General features: G+C 43.3%; 1 protein-coding gene across 1 annotated transcript in view; it reads left to right on the top strand.

Moving 5' to 3' along the window:
• The window catches only part of casz1 (castor zinc finger 1), a gene marked incomplete at both ends in the record, with an annotated part of 47,620 nt that overhangs the window by 12,014 nt on the left and 18,283 nt on the right, over nucleotides 1-17,323 (top strand). Inside the window, 5 exons of the mRNA XM_080534071.1 lie at nucleotides 1,961-2,548; nucleotides 7,468-8,380; nucleotides 9,943-10,008; nucleotides 13,125-13,215; nucleotides 15,852-16,016. Of these exons, the coding sequence (XP_080390197.1) occupies nucleotides 1,961-2,548; nucleotides 7,468-8,380; nucleotides 9,943-10,008; nucleotides 13,125-13,215; nucleotides 15,852-16,016 (1,823 nt within the window). The remainder of the gene's footprint in view (nucleotides 1-1,960; nucleotides 2,549-7,467; nucleotides 8,381-9,942; nucleotides 10,009-13,124; nucleotides 13,216-15,851; nucleotides 16,017-17,323) is intronic.

The raw sequence follows: 17,323 nt of genomic DNA, 5'->3' as shown, positions 1-17,323 counted from the left end.
CTCAATCTTCCTTTGGAGGGGTGTTTCTGAAAAAAAAATACTTGAAATTTATGTCTTCCACTTCCTAATAGTTTTTCCAGCTGATTTTTTTTTTTCAAAATTGCTGTCCTCTAAAAGGTGACCTTTTCACCCTAGTCCGCAATTGTCTAACACCAAATTGTACAGTAATGTGCTTCTGATATATGTCCACCGCAAGACTCTACATAATTCCTGAAGTCATTGTTTCACAGAGGAAGTCCGCAATGTAAATACAGTAACTGAGAAAGCATGTGTGGGTAGGACTAGGTGCATTGTATTCAAGCAAGGTGATCTGTAAACTCACTCAAATTGTATATCCTCTAATGATTCCACAGCTTTGCAAAAGAAAATGAAAACAGGATTTTATGTTGCGCCCGTTGGTGATTGACATAATACTGGCTGTAGCTCATGCATGATTGTGCTTGAGGTTCACTTTATGACTGAGAGAAAATTAAGGAGTCTACAGTATACCCATTGTTATGTGAAGTGAATTGAGTCTTTAACAAATAACTTTGTCTCTAGTCTCACAGTAATACAGGACATATTTTTCAACAAAAGTAGCAGGTCCCGTGAAGTACAATGTATTGTCTTCTCTCTCTCTAATGATAGACTATTGCTAAACTTTCCACGGTTTGATTGATTAAAGACAACGCAATAGACTGCAGCCTCACTACAGTGATATAAAAACATAAACATACATACAACATTGGTAGATGACATTGCAAATGCTGACTCTGACTTTGTCTCAGTAGAACTAAGAAACATAATCTGTATTAACAACTATGCAATGCTGGGCACCAAACGATCCCTGGTGGTCTTATTGTAACGACAGTACAGAATTCTAAAAGTGATTAATATGATATACAGCATATCATTTACTAGCCTCTCTGCTTTGCCCATGGTATAAGTTATTTACAACATGATAACAATCTGGACTTCATTTTGAGCCTGGAAAATGTGCTCAAGGTGAACTTTGGTGGCAGTGGTAATCAAAGTCAAAGGTAACAGAGTGCAGTTTCTGCCCTAAAAAGGCAGCTCTGTATATGGAATGCTAGAGGCAGCTGCACTTGCTTTAGCAGAGAGGACATGTTTTAAAGATAGCTCGCTTGGGGGAAAATAATGCCACCCATGCCTGCCCTAAAATCCACTCTGTCATAGCTCCATTGTTCACTGGAGCTTCTTTTAGAGGAATTAAGGTTCAAAACTTCAGTTAATCAAATGTATTTTCACTCTTGGTGCAGCTGACAAAAACGTTTTAAAGCAGGTCTCCTAAAACCCTAAAGTGGACACTTTTTCTACCCTATGCCTGTTAGACCAGGGTTAAATTTAAGCAGCCCCTCTCTCATTGTCAGTACCACAGCCTCTTTAGGTAAAATACAAGATAACATTTCAGGGGTGTCTCTACAGTGCTGTCATGTGAAGGATTATGTAGCAGCGTACTAGCAGCTTGTTGTACCATAGTGGCATGATACTAATCTGGCCTGTGGTTTTCCTACTCAGCTCTCAGAGAGGGTCTTCCTTTCTTTCCGTAGGCTTACAGTACGTTAAAACTCTACTTAAAACTCTACTTAAAACTGACTGTGGAAGGTGTGACTAACAGAGATATGTACAGTATCTCTCGTTGTCCCCTCCTGTCTTGTGTTTGGTGTTGTTGTCAAATACCAGTGCGGGTGGGTATATTAATAGCAGGAGTCATTGAACAACCAGAAAGTTGAACAACCAGAACGTTTTCCCCATTGTTAAGCTCAAATAATCATGACTGAATGACACTTGAGCTGGATTGGTTTGGTCCGTGTGTTGTTGATGAAGAGGGCTGGCATAGTCCTCATTGACGGACAGCTGGAGGTACATTTCTTGGCTATGAAATTTGAGTGACACAATGTGTACTTGAACTTATTAAAGATGGAGAATCACATGCAACCACTCTTCTATTTCTCAACAGCTGAAAGGACTTTATGCACTGAAACGACCTCAGGAAAATCCAAGATGGCGGCCAAAAGGAAAGGTGGCCTAAAACTCAACGCTATCTGTGCCAAGCTGAGCCGGCAGGTGGTGTACGATGGCAGTTCCCAGAATGCTGATGGAGATCTGAGCGTGGCAGAGAACAGTGAGAGGGGTAGCTCTCACTACGATGAGAGTGGCGAGCGCCTAGAAACCAACTTCCCAGAGGGCCTGAGTCTAGGCCAGAGTCTGGAAGAGGACCAGAAGAGACGCCAGGCCATCGAGAAGTGGGTCAATGGGGAGTATGGGGACGAACCTGTCACCCTGGACTGTGGGGAAGAGCCCAAACAGCAGCAGCAAGGACTCAAGCCCAACAATGGTGAGGACGACCCCCCGGAGGGTGTGTACATGGTACAGCCCAAGGGCTGCAGTGATGAAGAGGACAATGCTGACGAGCCTGAAGCCATGCTGGGGTCCCAGGACGGCAGTTTCCATGACGACAAGGACTCAGAGGATGGCCGCCACAAGGAGGACGTATACATGCCGCCAAGCGAGCCCCCAAGTCGCCCAGCACCTTTCCCTGTTCCAGGTACACCACTTTATTTGTTTCCTTTTCTTTTCTTTTTTTGACTCAACTTTAGCTTTGCCCTTCAAAAATGTATTCCATGAACCACTTGATAGTGTTAAGAAGTAAAGACATAGCAGGCGGGTGACCTAGCCGCATCCACAAAGGCTTATGTGAACCTGTCATAGGAAAAGGAGACTAAGGTTGCAATATGAATAGCCAGTGACAGTATTACTCCACAAACAGATGCAACTGACTGTCAATTGGTAAAACAGGAAGTTGTGGTAGTGTGTGTGTGTGTGTGTGTGTGTGTGTGTGTGTGTGTGTGTGTGTGTGTGTGTGTGTGTGTGTGTGTGTGTGTGCGTGCGTGCGCGTGTGTGTGGGCGGGCGGGTGGGTGGGTGGGTGGTCAACTACATTAAGAAATGCCATAGTTGGTGTACAGCTTCCACTGCATACAGCAACTGTAGACCAAGAGTGTTTGGCAGGGCTAAACACTAAGCTTCATATTACCCCCAGGATGACATTTTGAGTCTTTGATTTTCTCTAAGCTCACTAAACTTAGCCACTACCAAAACCCCCTATTATATACCGTAGGAGCTTGCCTCGGTGGAGTACAGGTCTCTATCGTTTGCTGTGGAATATTGGTTCACAGCTCTTGTATCCGAGAGATCGGTTATCAAATAAAGTCAGAATTAGAATAAGTGTCCATTTGTTGAACAGTGCTGGCTGTGGAATCAAAGCCGAAGGCACATTGTTACAGTACCTATTCACATAACATAAAGAGTACATTTTATATAATAAGATATAAATACATAGAGTGTAATGGATTTCTATGATTATGTAATATCACATTTACTACACAATGTATAGTTACTGTATAGTAAATGGCTAATAGCAACAACATTAAATTGATGAAAAACATGACGTTCCTCTCGTATCATCTGGAGACAATCCCATAGATAAGCTTTAGTTCACTTTAAACAGTGGCTCTTGCAACAGCCAAGTGTTAACTACACAAACACTCTCCAGAAAAAACTTGTTGAACTTGGAGACCAGGAAGACACAGGTACGGTATATCAAAGTAGAAATATATACAGTAGAATTCAAAACACAGCAGTGGAAAAAAAGAAGAAGCAGAAACTGAAAAAAGGCAGGCTGGATAATAGGAAGAGATAAGGCATGTTTCACAGACAACAAACAATGACAAAACATTATGCATTCGGAGCCCAGTTGTTGTGGTACAAAAAAGGTTTTGCTTTACGTCTGTTTTCTGCTTGCTCACCCCGCTTTTTGCAGACGTTTTTCACCCTTTCATCTCATGTTAGGTGTCTGCCTCAGAGTCATGTAGAGAGCTGCATGTTTTTTTTTTTTCTTCTTTCCTTTTTTGTTTACACCCGGTGAAGCTGCAGTAGCTGTGGCCTCTCACAGAAGTGGGGGCCCAGATGCTTCTCAGAAAATCAAGCTTTATTTTTTCCGGCATATGTGAGGGCTTTGTGGTTTTAACTAGTAATTATGTGTTTATTTCATGGCTGTAAAAAAGGCCTGTCTGTAAATATATGTTTGTGTTGTGAAACAGACTTACACCTTTCTCTCCACTAGCTCCCTGCTACTTTACATCGCCCAACAAAGACAGATTGTTTGAAGACTGTGAAGAGAGCATTAGTCACAAACTCTTGTCTTTGTTTTTTTGTGTTTTTTTTTTTGCTCTTTGTTGATTGTAACTAGGGCATCTATATTGCCATGTTTCAGCTCACAATTAAAACATTTTTTTTCTCTCTCTCTTGCCGCTGTCTTTCAAAGGCTGATGCGGAGCACGCATAATTATGCATATAAACATAGTGGCTTAATTATCTCTCACAACATCAGTGACAATGTAATTAACAAACATTGCAAGATCAATGAGAGAAACTGCGACCTTCAAAACATTTAACTCCTCACATTGAGGCACCGTGCGGATTTCCTATCAGTACAAACCCCAGAATACTTTTCCTAGATAATTTAGATGTCGCATTATTAGGGCCCCTCGTAAGCTATGCAATAGAAAACCATGGAAGAAAAACTATGAAAGCAATGACAAAGATGCACACGCGATCAAATGCAACTGGCCATGACTCCCCATTGCAATTCTGCCTTCATTGCTTAAGGTTATGGATCATTTTCTATTCACTGTCTATTAATGAACTTGTTTTGTTTCTCAGTCAATCCAGATATGTCCACACTGAAACTGGCTGCTCAGTTCAATCAAACATGCAATACAGAACAATAGCACTGTCCCTACCCTACATAAACATTATGCTCATTTCAATCTAAATGATTTAAATTTTATTTTGACAACAATTACATTTTTCCTCATTGGAGGTTTGATTGAACAAACTCGGGCCAGGGGTCATATCCAAAGCCATCTCATCATCCTCAGTCTGTTTTATGACTAATGGCATCAGCTTAAGCACACAGAATTCAGCTTGGGTTATACAAAAGACAACGGTGCACTCTATGATTAGTATTTGAATGTGTGCTCTAAAAGCGTAGCCCTTTACAGCGTATTTAAACTTAGGCCATATATAGTCTCTAGCATGCACCTTATCATCTACGACACCTCTGCCTGACTGTCTTTGAGCACAGAAGCCCTTGTCTACTGATGTCCATGTTTGGTCAGCAAAAAGGAGATATAATGCCCATTTGTTATCACGTCAGGGAGGGATAAATGTGGCCTAATTGCCTTAAACATAGACATGGCCTGGGTCTGTTGCTTGTTGGAATTTGCCAGCATGAAGTGGCGAGATTAGGGCCCACTTATTTCTATAATCTTCAGTGACACCACAGAGCGCGAGAGAGGAACAACAAGAGGAAGAGAGAGAGAGAAAAAAGAGTGAGAGCACAGTAGCAGCATGGCCAATCTCACCTTAACCCGTAAGCCATGGTTCCCTCACCGCGTTCACATGACATCATTAAGAGGCCGCCAGATAAGGCTGGAGAAGAAAACTCATTTACATGGTGTTTTAGAAAGGTTATCTCCTGTCGGTTCCAGGCATAATCCTTTCAGTTCAAGTCCAATCATTCGCCTGCCATTGATAGCATGTCACATGGTTAGAGAGCTGAATAATGTGAGTCTGGTAATTTTGGGAATAACAATGATGATAATACGCTAAGATCATTCTTTTATGATGATAATATGAATACTAATACTACTACTGTACTATTACTGCCACCACTACCTCTACTATCATACTGCTGCCTCCACTTCTACTGTACTAGCCAACTACTGCTGCAGTACTACAACTAATAATAATAATAATAATAATAATAATAATAATAATAATAATAATAATACATTACTATACATATACTATATTAGTCATGTGTTGTATTACTTTGATACACAACCGTAAGAAAATAAGGGTTATCAAAAATAAACATACTACTCACTTAAAGCATGTAAAACATAGTGGATTGATCTGATGATCCATGGCAAACAGACAGGTATTTCCTCTCAAATACCTGATCCATTTCCCTTACATTTTTCATGCTCTTTCGATCCGCCAGATCCCCTTTCATACTGATGTGGCATGGAGAGGAGTAACCCCAATGCTGCGATGGAAATTTGGGGATTATTTTACACGCCGTGAAGGAGATGTGAAAAGGGGGGGGGGGGAGCGACCGATTTAGCAATAACATAGAAATCCGAGACAAGAGCTGAAATATTTGCGTATTAATTACGAGGATGGTGGCTGGTATTACCTCTGGCCGGCTTGTGTGTGTGTTAGCTTGTGTGTGCGTTAGCTTGTGTGTGTGTTAGCGCAGAAAAAAGCAATCAAATAAATTAAGAAAAGGTCTGGTGCATGATCCTGGGCCCTTGCCAAGGGAGAGCCAAGAACGACAAGAGGTTTACATGACACCAAAGTGAAGTTGTCATCTGCACTGTAGTGTCTGCGTTCACATATCTTAACTAACATCCAAACTGACACTAGGCAAGATTTTTGGAATAGATCTGGATCAGTAAACACTACTGTTGAGGAAAAAGTTGTGGGTCCAAGGGTTTCTCTATCTCTCTATCTCTCTCTGTCTCTCCCTCTCTCTCCCTATCAGCTCTATCAGTGGTGTGTCTGAATGGCTAGTTATGGAGGGCTCCCCTGCTTTCAGGCAAAAATATTTTTTCCTTTTCCCCACTCTCTGACCTCTTGTGCTAACCTGGATGAAAGTTAATGGGCCAGAATTAATCTCCACATAATGCAATTAAACCATACATTTACTACATTTTTCCATGTCCTTGGGGAGGTTGTCTAATTTAATGGACTCTTGAAATTAAAAAAGCAACGTTTCACATCACAAATATGTAAAAGCACATACTGCACAGTGTGTGCCCTCAGTAGATGAGGAAGTGATGCGAGTGGTAGGAGTTGTTGTGAAGAACAGAGAAGGGAAAACATATTTTGAGATTATTTTATCATCACACTCTCTCTCTCACTCGCTGATTTGAAAGGTAATTTATTAACCTTTTATAGATTCAAAATTCTTATGTATTTTGGGAATCCTATCTCTCGACACAGATAATACAGTATGCCATACAGTGTGAACAGCAAGGTAGATAAGACAATTGCTTGTAGTATTGATTGCTTCATTCTCTTTTTGTAATGTATCATCATTTATGTTGTTAGACCAGCAGGGAAATACTGCAGGAAGTTGTTTTGTCTCATTTTGAACGCCTTCAAACAAGTAACATAAAACACCTGTTTCCAGTTACCACTGCAATGCTTCCCCTTTCTTGTTTTTATGATTGTTGGTTGGAAGAACCCACCTACTTCAGGCTTCCTTTTTCTTTATTTTATTGTAATCTTTAGAACTCAGATAAATGTTAACAGTCAATATGTTTCACAGCACACATAGTATTACATACATCTTACATTAGAGCTCTGTGGTTTCTTCTCTTCCCTTCTCTGTACAGGAGAGGCACATGTTCTGCGAGACTATGCAGCCAACACCATGAACGAGTTCCTGGGCATGTTCGGCTACGATGACCAGCAGGTGAGAGACGAGCTGGCCAAGAAGATCAGCTTGGAAAAGCTCAAAGCCGCTACCTCAGACCCTTCCTCGGCCCTGAGCAGCGAGGAGGCCACGCGGCGCGCCCGCTTCTCCAAGTATGAAGAGTACATCCGCAAGTTGAAGGCCGGTGAGACCCTGCCCTGGCCCATGAACGTTGCCCCCACTGGGCCTAAACCAGAGGACCTCAACACCAAACTGGCCCAGGAGAAGAACACTCAGCTACTCCAGGCCTCTGGGTGCCTCCCCAGGCCAGAGGGCCAGATCTACCCCCCCAGCCTAGACCAAAAGCAGCAAGGGCCACTGGGTGCCCACCAACATCCACCCAGCTCCAGCTCATCGCACATCCAGAACCTGGCCTCCCGAGCCTCCAAATACGACTTCTTCATCCAGAAGCTGAAGATGGGCGAGAGCCTGCGGCAGCAGAATGGCAACGCCTACAAGCGGCCCTCCAAGTATGACCTGGAGAACGTCAAGTTCTTGCATCTCTTTAAACCGGGGGAGGGCAACCCCGACATGGGGGGCGCCATCGCCTTCAAGACAGGCAAGGTGGGCCGCCCATCCAAGTATGACGTCAGGAACATCCAGAAGTTGATGCCGGGCAAGGCCGAGCCCTCACTGATGCCCAGCATCCTCTCTGGGCCACCAGGAAACCCGAACATCCCTGGAGCCTCCAGCGCTGCATCTGCCGGGGCAACAGGACCTCCAGGCCTCACCATGGAACAGGCAGGACACATGGGCTTCAACACCTCTGACTACATGAAGGCCAGCTTCTCCAAGACTGACTCCATCACTACGGGCACTGTGTCCTCTGTCAAGTAAGAATCTTCTTACATCTCTGTTTCCTTTTACTGCAAAATACCATTATGACATACTGCTGCTGATTCCCAATGAGAGCTATTTAGGTAGATTTACAGTATACATTTTCTTGATTGTCCCCAAAATCATCACTTCAAATTGTAAAGGATTGCCCTTTTACCAAAATAGTACATTGAAACTAATGCTCTCTCACCAAATATGGGCATTGCACCAAGCGTTGCTTATAGACAATGCATAGGCTACCTCCCAATCACTGAATTATGTATTTGACTAACCCATTAATCTAATTCCCCAGCTTATATTTAGCTGGTGTTTTGAGGAGATTCCAGGTTTGAATGTCTTCTAATTCTCCTAGATTGTCTCTCAGTGGGACATCTTGGAGCTAATGTGTGTCTCACATACACTTAACTGCCACTGTGAGTCAGTTAGCCTAACGCAAAGGTAATTGCTACCTTACAACAGGCGATGCGAATGTAGTGTGAAATAGTGCATGGCGCCCAATAGATCCACGACATGATGAGTTGCGAAGGCCCATGAAGTGTTTACTCGCTGGAGCGCTCCGCGGAGACTGATTTAGCACAGTCATCGCAAAGTGACTGACTTCCTCCTTTCGACTAGGGTGTAACAACTCTCCCTTTAATTACTTTGGAGCTGTGACTAACCTCCTGGAGAGTCACAGGGGCAGGCAGAACGCCGCCTGCCGAGCACACTTTGAAGCAAGCAAATAAGGGGTTTGGGGAGCTAGCCTAGCACGCTAGTGGCATGAATGGCTCCCAAAGCCTGCTTGATTGTTTTTGACCTTGTCTCTTGTTAGTCAAGGTCTATCAAGGTCCTCATTCGAAACTCTAAGGCAGTTCTCCTCCAGGCTTGGCCCTCTTGGACTTCCCGGATCTTTGATTTAGCGTAGCCTCATGCTAGGCTAACTGCCCCAGCATGGTACACATGGAGGGGAGACATGCTGAGTGTCTGGCAGTGCAGCCTCCCTTCCGGGCCAGATTAACCCCAGGTTATCGCCTGTGTTGAGCAGCTCACGTGGAGCTAAATGCCAGCACTGAGGGAAGGTGGATAAGGGGGGCTGCACCATACAGAGAACACTATACTATTATTACCTGTATTATTTCAACCTTAACCAGCTATAGATCTGAGTTTAGTTTGAGCCCACAGTAGTCTAGTCCTTTTGTTTGAACTCAGTCCACTGATGGTAGAAGACCTGACAACAGCCTCTTCAGGCAGGGTCCATAGGGATCCTGAGAAAAGTATTTTTCACCGCTTTTCCCTATCCCCATTATCTAGTTTTGCATAGGAGCATTCTCCAAAATACCCCATCAATGATTAATGTCCTTCCCCTGCCTTTTGCCTTTCATTGTTGGTAAGCCATTCATCAAAGTGTATCCCTACCTCTCTGATTCATACCAGACATGAAAACCCTGTTAGCCACAGAAAATGTATATTGATAGCCCAAAGTTTGAAACAGCTTGTAAGTAAATATTGTGTCAGTTTGTTTTTATTAACAACTGGCTACTCCTCCATTAATCCTGTATCTTTTGTGTTGCCGCATTAGGAACGGTCTACCACCGGAGAAACCTGTCACTGAGGACGTCAACCTGTACCAGAAATATATTGCCAGGTATGCAAATCCTCCTTAGCCTCTGAAAAAAAATACTGTCTTGAACACTGAGACAAACCTGTTTATTAATTGATGATGGATTTTGCACACTGAGGGAACTGTGTGGTAGACGGGTAGAGGAAGTTTTATGGTGAGTGAATTAGTGTGGAAAAATGTAAGGGTAAAACCAAGAAGAAGGAAGAGGAATCGAAGAGTGACAGAGGTGAGAGTAATTGTTGGTGGCAAGGTGTGTACTGACAACATATTGGAAGTCACTGCTTAAGACCGAAAACTCAAAGTTAGCGTACCACTTCTCTTCATGACTGAGTTTTCAGTGAGTGTATCAGGATACAATGCAATGCTCTGTGTTCTGACCAATTTAGAGTGAGGCTGATGATTTCAGTCTAGGATCTATGGTCTTGGATTTCCCTGGTAATCACTCAAAGCACGGGGAGCTGAATGATCTAAAAGACAGCCAAGCACACAGAGACAAAAACACTGTTGGGAGGGAGTACCACATTTCAATAGATACACAATATTCCCATTCTGGATTTATTTTGAACTGCACTAGAAAGGTGATTATCACTTGTTTATTTACCCAATTTAAAAAGAAAAGAAAAACAGCATTTGAAAAGGCAAAGTGGCTTTGGCGTTAATGATTACTTCTCCAAGCCGTAACATGAAGGGCACAAATCAAAGCCTTGGCACTGACAGACACACACATTTTCTCGTGCACACACACAAAAAAAACCTTCCTTGGACTGATTACATTTTGCAAGAAGATTTAATTAAGGAATTTTTAATGAGGCTTCTGCTGGCACTGCCAAGAACTGTTTTGATATTTGCGCTGCATAATGCATAAAATTTGTCTAAACATGTCGGCAGTTGATGCACAGGGAGGCTGCAGATAAGCCCAGATACAGTTTCAATTTCCGTGTTGGGGAGAGAGAAAAAAAAAAAGATAGGGAAGAAGAGGAGGAGGGAGGTAAAAAAAGAGAAAAGGAGGATTCATAAAAAGGGCAAATGTAGACTGGTATATCTGGGGGGTTGGGGGTAGCAGGGGGAAGTTCATCTCTGGAGCTATGGCTAATGAGCGCACACTTATGCTAAAAAACAGCTTTGTAAACGTGTCGTCTCCCCCCCCCCCCCCCCCACTCTCCTACTGCAAAAAGGGAAAAAGTTATTTATCTCTGCGCTGTGCACCAGTTTGATGTTTTAAAGAGCTTCCCTGGTAGTGTTTAGTCGCAGTTTTCCCTCTTTAAATGCTTTCATGCACCCACTATTGCTTCGGCACTTTGATCTGCGTGTCTCTATTGTAACGGGAGATGCGCCGCAATCTCTGTATCGTGGCAATATTAATATTTAATCTGCTGCTGAATAGCAGCGGCCCATTAGGCCCCCCGACGCGGCAAGTGGGAATTGTCCAGAGGCAAAGTGATACAGCTGGGCAATGAGCAGAGGGGTGGGCCGCACTCCCAGGGGGGCTGTGTGTGTGTGTGTGTGTGTGTGTGTGTGTGTGTGTATGTATGTGTGTGCGTGCGTGTGCGCACGCGTGTGTGAGTGTGAAAGTGTATGTGGTAGCGTTTCTATGCATGCATGTGGCAGAGGTGTGTGTGGCAGAGTGGAGTGGGGCTGAGGAAAGCATCGATGGTGGGAGGGCTGGTTGGAGTGTGTGTGTGTGTGTGTGTGTGTGTGTACGTGCGTGGATGAGTGGGTGCGTGGGTGCATGCGTGCGTGTCTGTGTGTCTGTGTGTCTGTGTGTCTGTGTGTCTGTCTGTGTGTGTGTGTGTGTGTGTGTGTGTGTGTGTGTGTGTGTGTGTGTGTGTGCGGGTGTAATGTACTGTACTGTTAGCTCCGTTTCTGTTTTTTTTTTTTTCTTAAGAAGCCGTCAAACCTTCCCGAAGCCCCCACCACCACCACCACCACCACCACCATACCCCGAGCCCCCCACCACACCACCAACTTTTAAAAGGTAGTGGATTTGCCGTTCAATTAGCTTAATGAACTCCGCAAAGTGATCTGTAAATGCAGCTCTGGGATAATCCTACAGGCTACAAAAAAGAAAGAGAGAGAAGGGGGGAAAAAATCTATTACTTAGCCTTTTTCACTCCTCTGCGCTTCAGCAGATGGGACTCTTGGCAGCGGCAGTGCAAATGTTTATTTGTGTTTTGAGTCGTAATTGGAGGTTTTTAACAGTCATCATCGTCAGGCTTATAATCACGCCCGTAAACACGTAGGAAATGGGGCCCTCTTTTAACTGCCGCCAATCTGGAGGAGTCTTGCCGATTCAGACTTGGGAGTAGTGAAGGGGAGGGCGGGGTGGAGAAGTAGCGTAGAGATCCACTCCAACCTCTCAGCAGACCTAACCATTCTTTGATTAAAGCAGTGCGGTTAACCTGGGAGAACTCGGCATTGATTTGGCGAGGTTTGAAAGTGTGGGTGAATGAAGGAACTATGTATGGTGGGGGGGGCTTACAGTTTAATAAGTGTCTACCGACTGCTTTGGAAATACATTGAGCTAATTTGGTTGAAATTGGTGTGACTGACGGGTATATTGTGGTTGTGTGGAAAGCTGGTGTTTTGTGTGAGCTCTGTTATTTGGAGGCATGATATGAATAGGACGTATTTCTCATTGAAGCCTTTGAATTCATTTTTGCTCATGTCTGGGACCTTGAATTCTCTTGAATTGTATAGAAGGGCATTTGGACATTGTAAGGTTTCAGAATTGGGACGGTGAATCCTTTTGTCAAGGTCATGTTGTTTTTTTTGCTCTTTTACCCACTTATCCTTTGAACATACATGTCACTATGTTGATGTACTATATGAGTGTACTGTATGCGTCTACACACACACACACACATATATACAGTATGTATGTATGTACAGTATATCCAGTCAGTTTCACAGCAGCTTCAGGTTTATTCCACACTAACATTGTTTTACAGCCCTTTTTCAACCTTTTTCCATTGGAGATCACATTGTCTTTACTCAATGAATGTTGCCAGTGTGAAGAGCTCTGGAGTGGTCCTTGCTTTGACAGTATAGCTAGATCAGCCATGACAAATCACCCAGTGTACCGTCCACATGGCCCCTGCTGTAACTGTGGATCGTCTCTACCTCTTGTCCCTTGATTGCAGGTTCTCTGGGAGCCAGCACTGCGGACACGTGCACTGTGCCTACCAGTACAGAGAACATTACCACTGCATGGACCCAGAGTGCAACTACCAGGTGAGTGTCTCTGGAACTGAACACCACCATGTCTTAGTGGTTTGCACTTTTGCCCAATACGTGACATGTACACCCTGCCTTGTTTTCCACCATCTCCCACAAACTGCAGGCTCTCCTGATCTCTCTAGGCCTTGTCTCTTGTCATCATGACAAACGAGATAACGCCGGTGGGGTAATGTTGTAGTCTTAACAGCCACGATTTAGCACCTCTAAATGTATGTCCCCCTTACTGCTAAATTTCACTGTGTGAAAATCATACAGACGAAGTTGCTGAACACCTACAGTAGGTGATACAAAAATGTCTTCCATAACTCAGTGTCATATTCATGGATATGGGAGGTGTTCAAGCAGAGTTTTAAGTTCCTGCTGTTTCTTTTTGAACTCTTGATGGGAACAGGGGCAGGAGACATAGACATGAATAATATGTCATCACTTCATATCTGGTCACACCCAACAAAGGCTTGTGGAGATGAATATTTTGTTGACGTGTGTCTGCCGAACAGGTTATGACGCTTGGCACTCATCCAATTTAGAGCAAAGGCCCTTTCTTTCGTAAGCTGATTCTGTGCACGGTTGGTCTTTGACAATTGGCCTTTTATTCCGGGTTAATTGTAAATATGCTTGAAATATGGTTCTTTTTCTTCTTCTTTTTTTTCTCCTGGAGGCATCTGCCACCACTCTGGGCCTGCTTTTAATCCCCTTTCACGTTATTAATCTTGTCCCGTTCCCAAGAGTTGTCATGTACGGCGCAGGAAGAAAAGCGTTAAGCAGCTCAAAACTACAGGCTATGTGTTTGCCATAGCATATGGTCTAAAAGAGGCAAACACACACAGATTTGTTGAAGACGTCAAAAAACGTCACATAACTCAAGCTGTATGTCTTTTCCCCTCCTTTTACTCAACATTTTTTTTATTATATAAAAACGTCTCTAATACTAATCTTCCTCATCTACCTCTGATCAAGAGATTACATCTTGATAAACAAAGACATTGTACGTGTTGAAATGTTGAGGAATCCAGCAAGTGTGTTGAGTGTAATTCTCGCGTTACTGTCAGACAAGATGGATACAGGGATGGATGAATATAATGGGGAAAATGCTTTGAAATGACTTCAAGTCATCATTTAGAATGTTAGTTCTGGTTATCATGGCAATTTCCACGCTCAAGCTCCCCATCTCTCATTGGCTTTGTGGTGCGTGTTGCACGAAGGCACAGGGCTCCAACCCCCAGATCTTTGGGTGTCAATATCCCGGGAAAAGGATCGAGCCTAGATGAGCAGCTCCCTTGGAAGCGATAGCTCATGAAATGTTACATGACACACACTCCTGGAATATTATCATACCAGCCTTTGGGCGATTGGCACATTCTCGTCCGGAACATTCTCCTTTCATGGGTCTATGTGTGTGCATCCCACCACACTGGTGGGAATCCTAAAATAAATGTAGCAAGTGGCTCCCAACCTTCATTACCACTCAACTGAAAATGAGCTCTTTTACCCAGTCAGCTCTCTCACACAGGCCTATTTTGGATGCCATGATGGATCAAATGTACTGTGACCGCAGGTCAACTTATTGCATACTGTAGTTATCATTTACCAACAGAAATGAATACTCAAGAAATGTACATTTTACAAGTGATTGTAGTGAAAGATTATCACTTAGGATTATTAGACCAAAGTCAAATGGTTTACCCCCAAATTACAGGAGTAACACCCTTCCGAAAAACAGTAGCAGAAACGGGCAATTACCCTACTTTGTACAGCAATTAGATGTGTTTTATAATGTTTTTTTTTTTTTATCTTTGTCTTTACTGTACATAAATATGGATTTGAAGTAGAAACAGTCTCATTGATTCAGGCATCTCTAGTTACAGTTCCTGTAACATCAGCTTAAGCCCAATTACAGCAGATTTGGTTGCTATGGGTCTCTCAGGAGTGACTTTTCTGTTTTCCATCTCAGCTTCACAGTGTAGGAGGCTTTTTAATTTTGAGGATGGTATCTTAGCATATTCCCTCATTATTACAACCCAAGCCGGCACCAAAAGCGAGCGTTAATGCTTTAATTAAAAATGGAATCATATCTCAGCAAGGGAATTGAAAGGGAAACCGTTTTTTGGTTGGCTTGTTTGTTTGTTTGTTTGTTTTGTTGTTGTTGTCACCCCCCCCCCCCCCTCACACACACACAACCCCTGTGCACGTCTGAAAAACCATCTGCACGGAACATAATTTTTTCCAAAACATCAGGACTGTGATCTTGCATGTCAAGTGATCCATCTTAATTAAAAAATATGGAAGGAATGAAAAATAAAAAAGGGATATGGGAATATGGGAAAGTACTGCATATCCATGCAAAAGACATCCCAGTACTCCAAAGGTCCAAAGTCTTTGTTGCTACATTTGGATAGGCCATGGTCTATTTGATATATGAAAAGTGTATGAGTAAAGTCTGAATGTGTGGTCTTTCAAGAGAACTCTGCCGTCTCCATTGCATATCTGCATTCTACTACAGCCTCTACTACTTATGCCAATTGGCTCCAGTGCTTTGCAGCTGTTTCCAGAGCGATAAAGTGACTTGTTGCTGATTTTGTGACTGTTTAAATAAACACCAACCTGTTGCTGTGCTTCTTGTCCCTTGGCAGAGGTTTACCAGCAAGCAGGACGTGATTAGACACTACAATATGCACAAGAAGAGGGACAACTCTTTGCAGCACGGTTTCATGCGCTTCAGTCCCCTGGACGACTGTAGCGTCTATTACCACGGCTGCCACCTCAATGGGAAGAGCACCCACTACCACTGCATGCAGGTAAGCACACACACAGACACACCTCACACCTGTATGCATGCTCTCTCTCTCTCTCTCTCTCACACACACACACACACACACATGGGCTTTAGCCCCCACACACACACACCAATTTTAAGCTTCCTGTGAAATAGGATTTTGCTGAGTCATGCATAATTCATTGATGTGCATTCCAGGACCACACCACAGTAGTGGATAAAGAGTTCCCTGGTATTTGGTATGGCTGTATAAAACCGAACATACTGTAGGGCTTCCTATAGCTTAATAGGTTCAGTTTGTCTGTCTATATTACAGCCTAAAGCCTATGAGAAAAAAAATACTTGATAGGGTGTTTTAGTCTCACCAGTGACACCATTTAGGAGAAATGCAGGATGGCATCGAAGGTACAGTAAAAGCTCCTCTCACATAAAAAAGGAAGTGGAAAGCAAATATGCAGCCCATGCCAAGCAAGCCCAGAGCAAACTAGGCCACTTAGGCATAACGAGACCTACACTGATGATCTCTCAGATGGTAGAGAGCCATGTAGGTTCTAACTACATCTATAAAAGGGAATTACAGTTCCTCCATCTTTTCCATTAAGCTCAAATTGCCATTTAAGAACAGTTTTCATGCGTTTGACAAAAGGTGTCATAAAGTAAATACAAGAAAAATTAAAAGGATGAGCACACGTTGTGCGGCAGTGCATTCTCCCCCACCATTGCCACCCCCCCTCCCCCCACGTGCGTCTTTACTCTCTCTCGCTCCTTAATTGGCATGGATAAAAATTCAGTTAGTTGTTTATATAAACTTAACATTTTTCATCTTTTAGTACCAAGCAGCGAGTTGAAGATTATTCCCCTCCGGATTTGTTTAATTTTTTACATCTGCTTATTTTCAAGGTGTCATCACGCCGAGAGCTTTCTTACCGGCAGGGCAGCGGCCCAGGGGTGGATGGCCCGAGATAGATTCTTTTTTTAAACCCCCCTAACGGCGTAATTGTTATTAAGACGTTTCAGGCCTTGTTTTAACAGCCCTGAGAACCTGCAGATGTTGGCATCGGCACTCTTGATTTAGGGGAGAAAAAACAGAGTGGCATTTCTTTCATTGTTTGACTCAATATGGAGAAGTTGCCCCGTTTGTACGGGTGAAAAGTGCCAGGGATGATATACAATTGCTGCTTTTAATTCAAACATTAGCTGTTTTTTTCCTCTGAGCTCCTGAGGGCTCCTGAGTACCAGAACATTTTAAACTAAAGAAAGTGACAATCAACCTGCCCACCCCCCTTACCCTCCTCCTCCTTCCCTGTTTCTCTGTGAGTTACAGTAAGG

Source organism: Nansenia antarctica, assembly GCF_963989245.1.
Source record: "Nansenia antarctica genome assembly, chromosome: 6".
Taxonomy (NCBI): Eukaryota; Metazoa; Chordata; class Actinopteri; order Argentiniformes; family Microstomatidae; genus Nansenia; species Nansenia antarctica.
The sequence above is the reverse complement of the archived record's forward strand: the minus strand, read 5'-3'. Positions and strand labels throughout refer to the sequence as shown.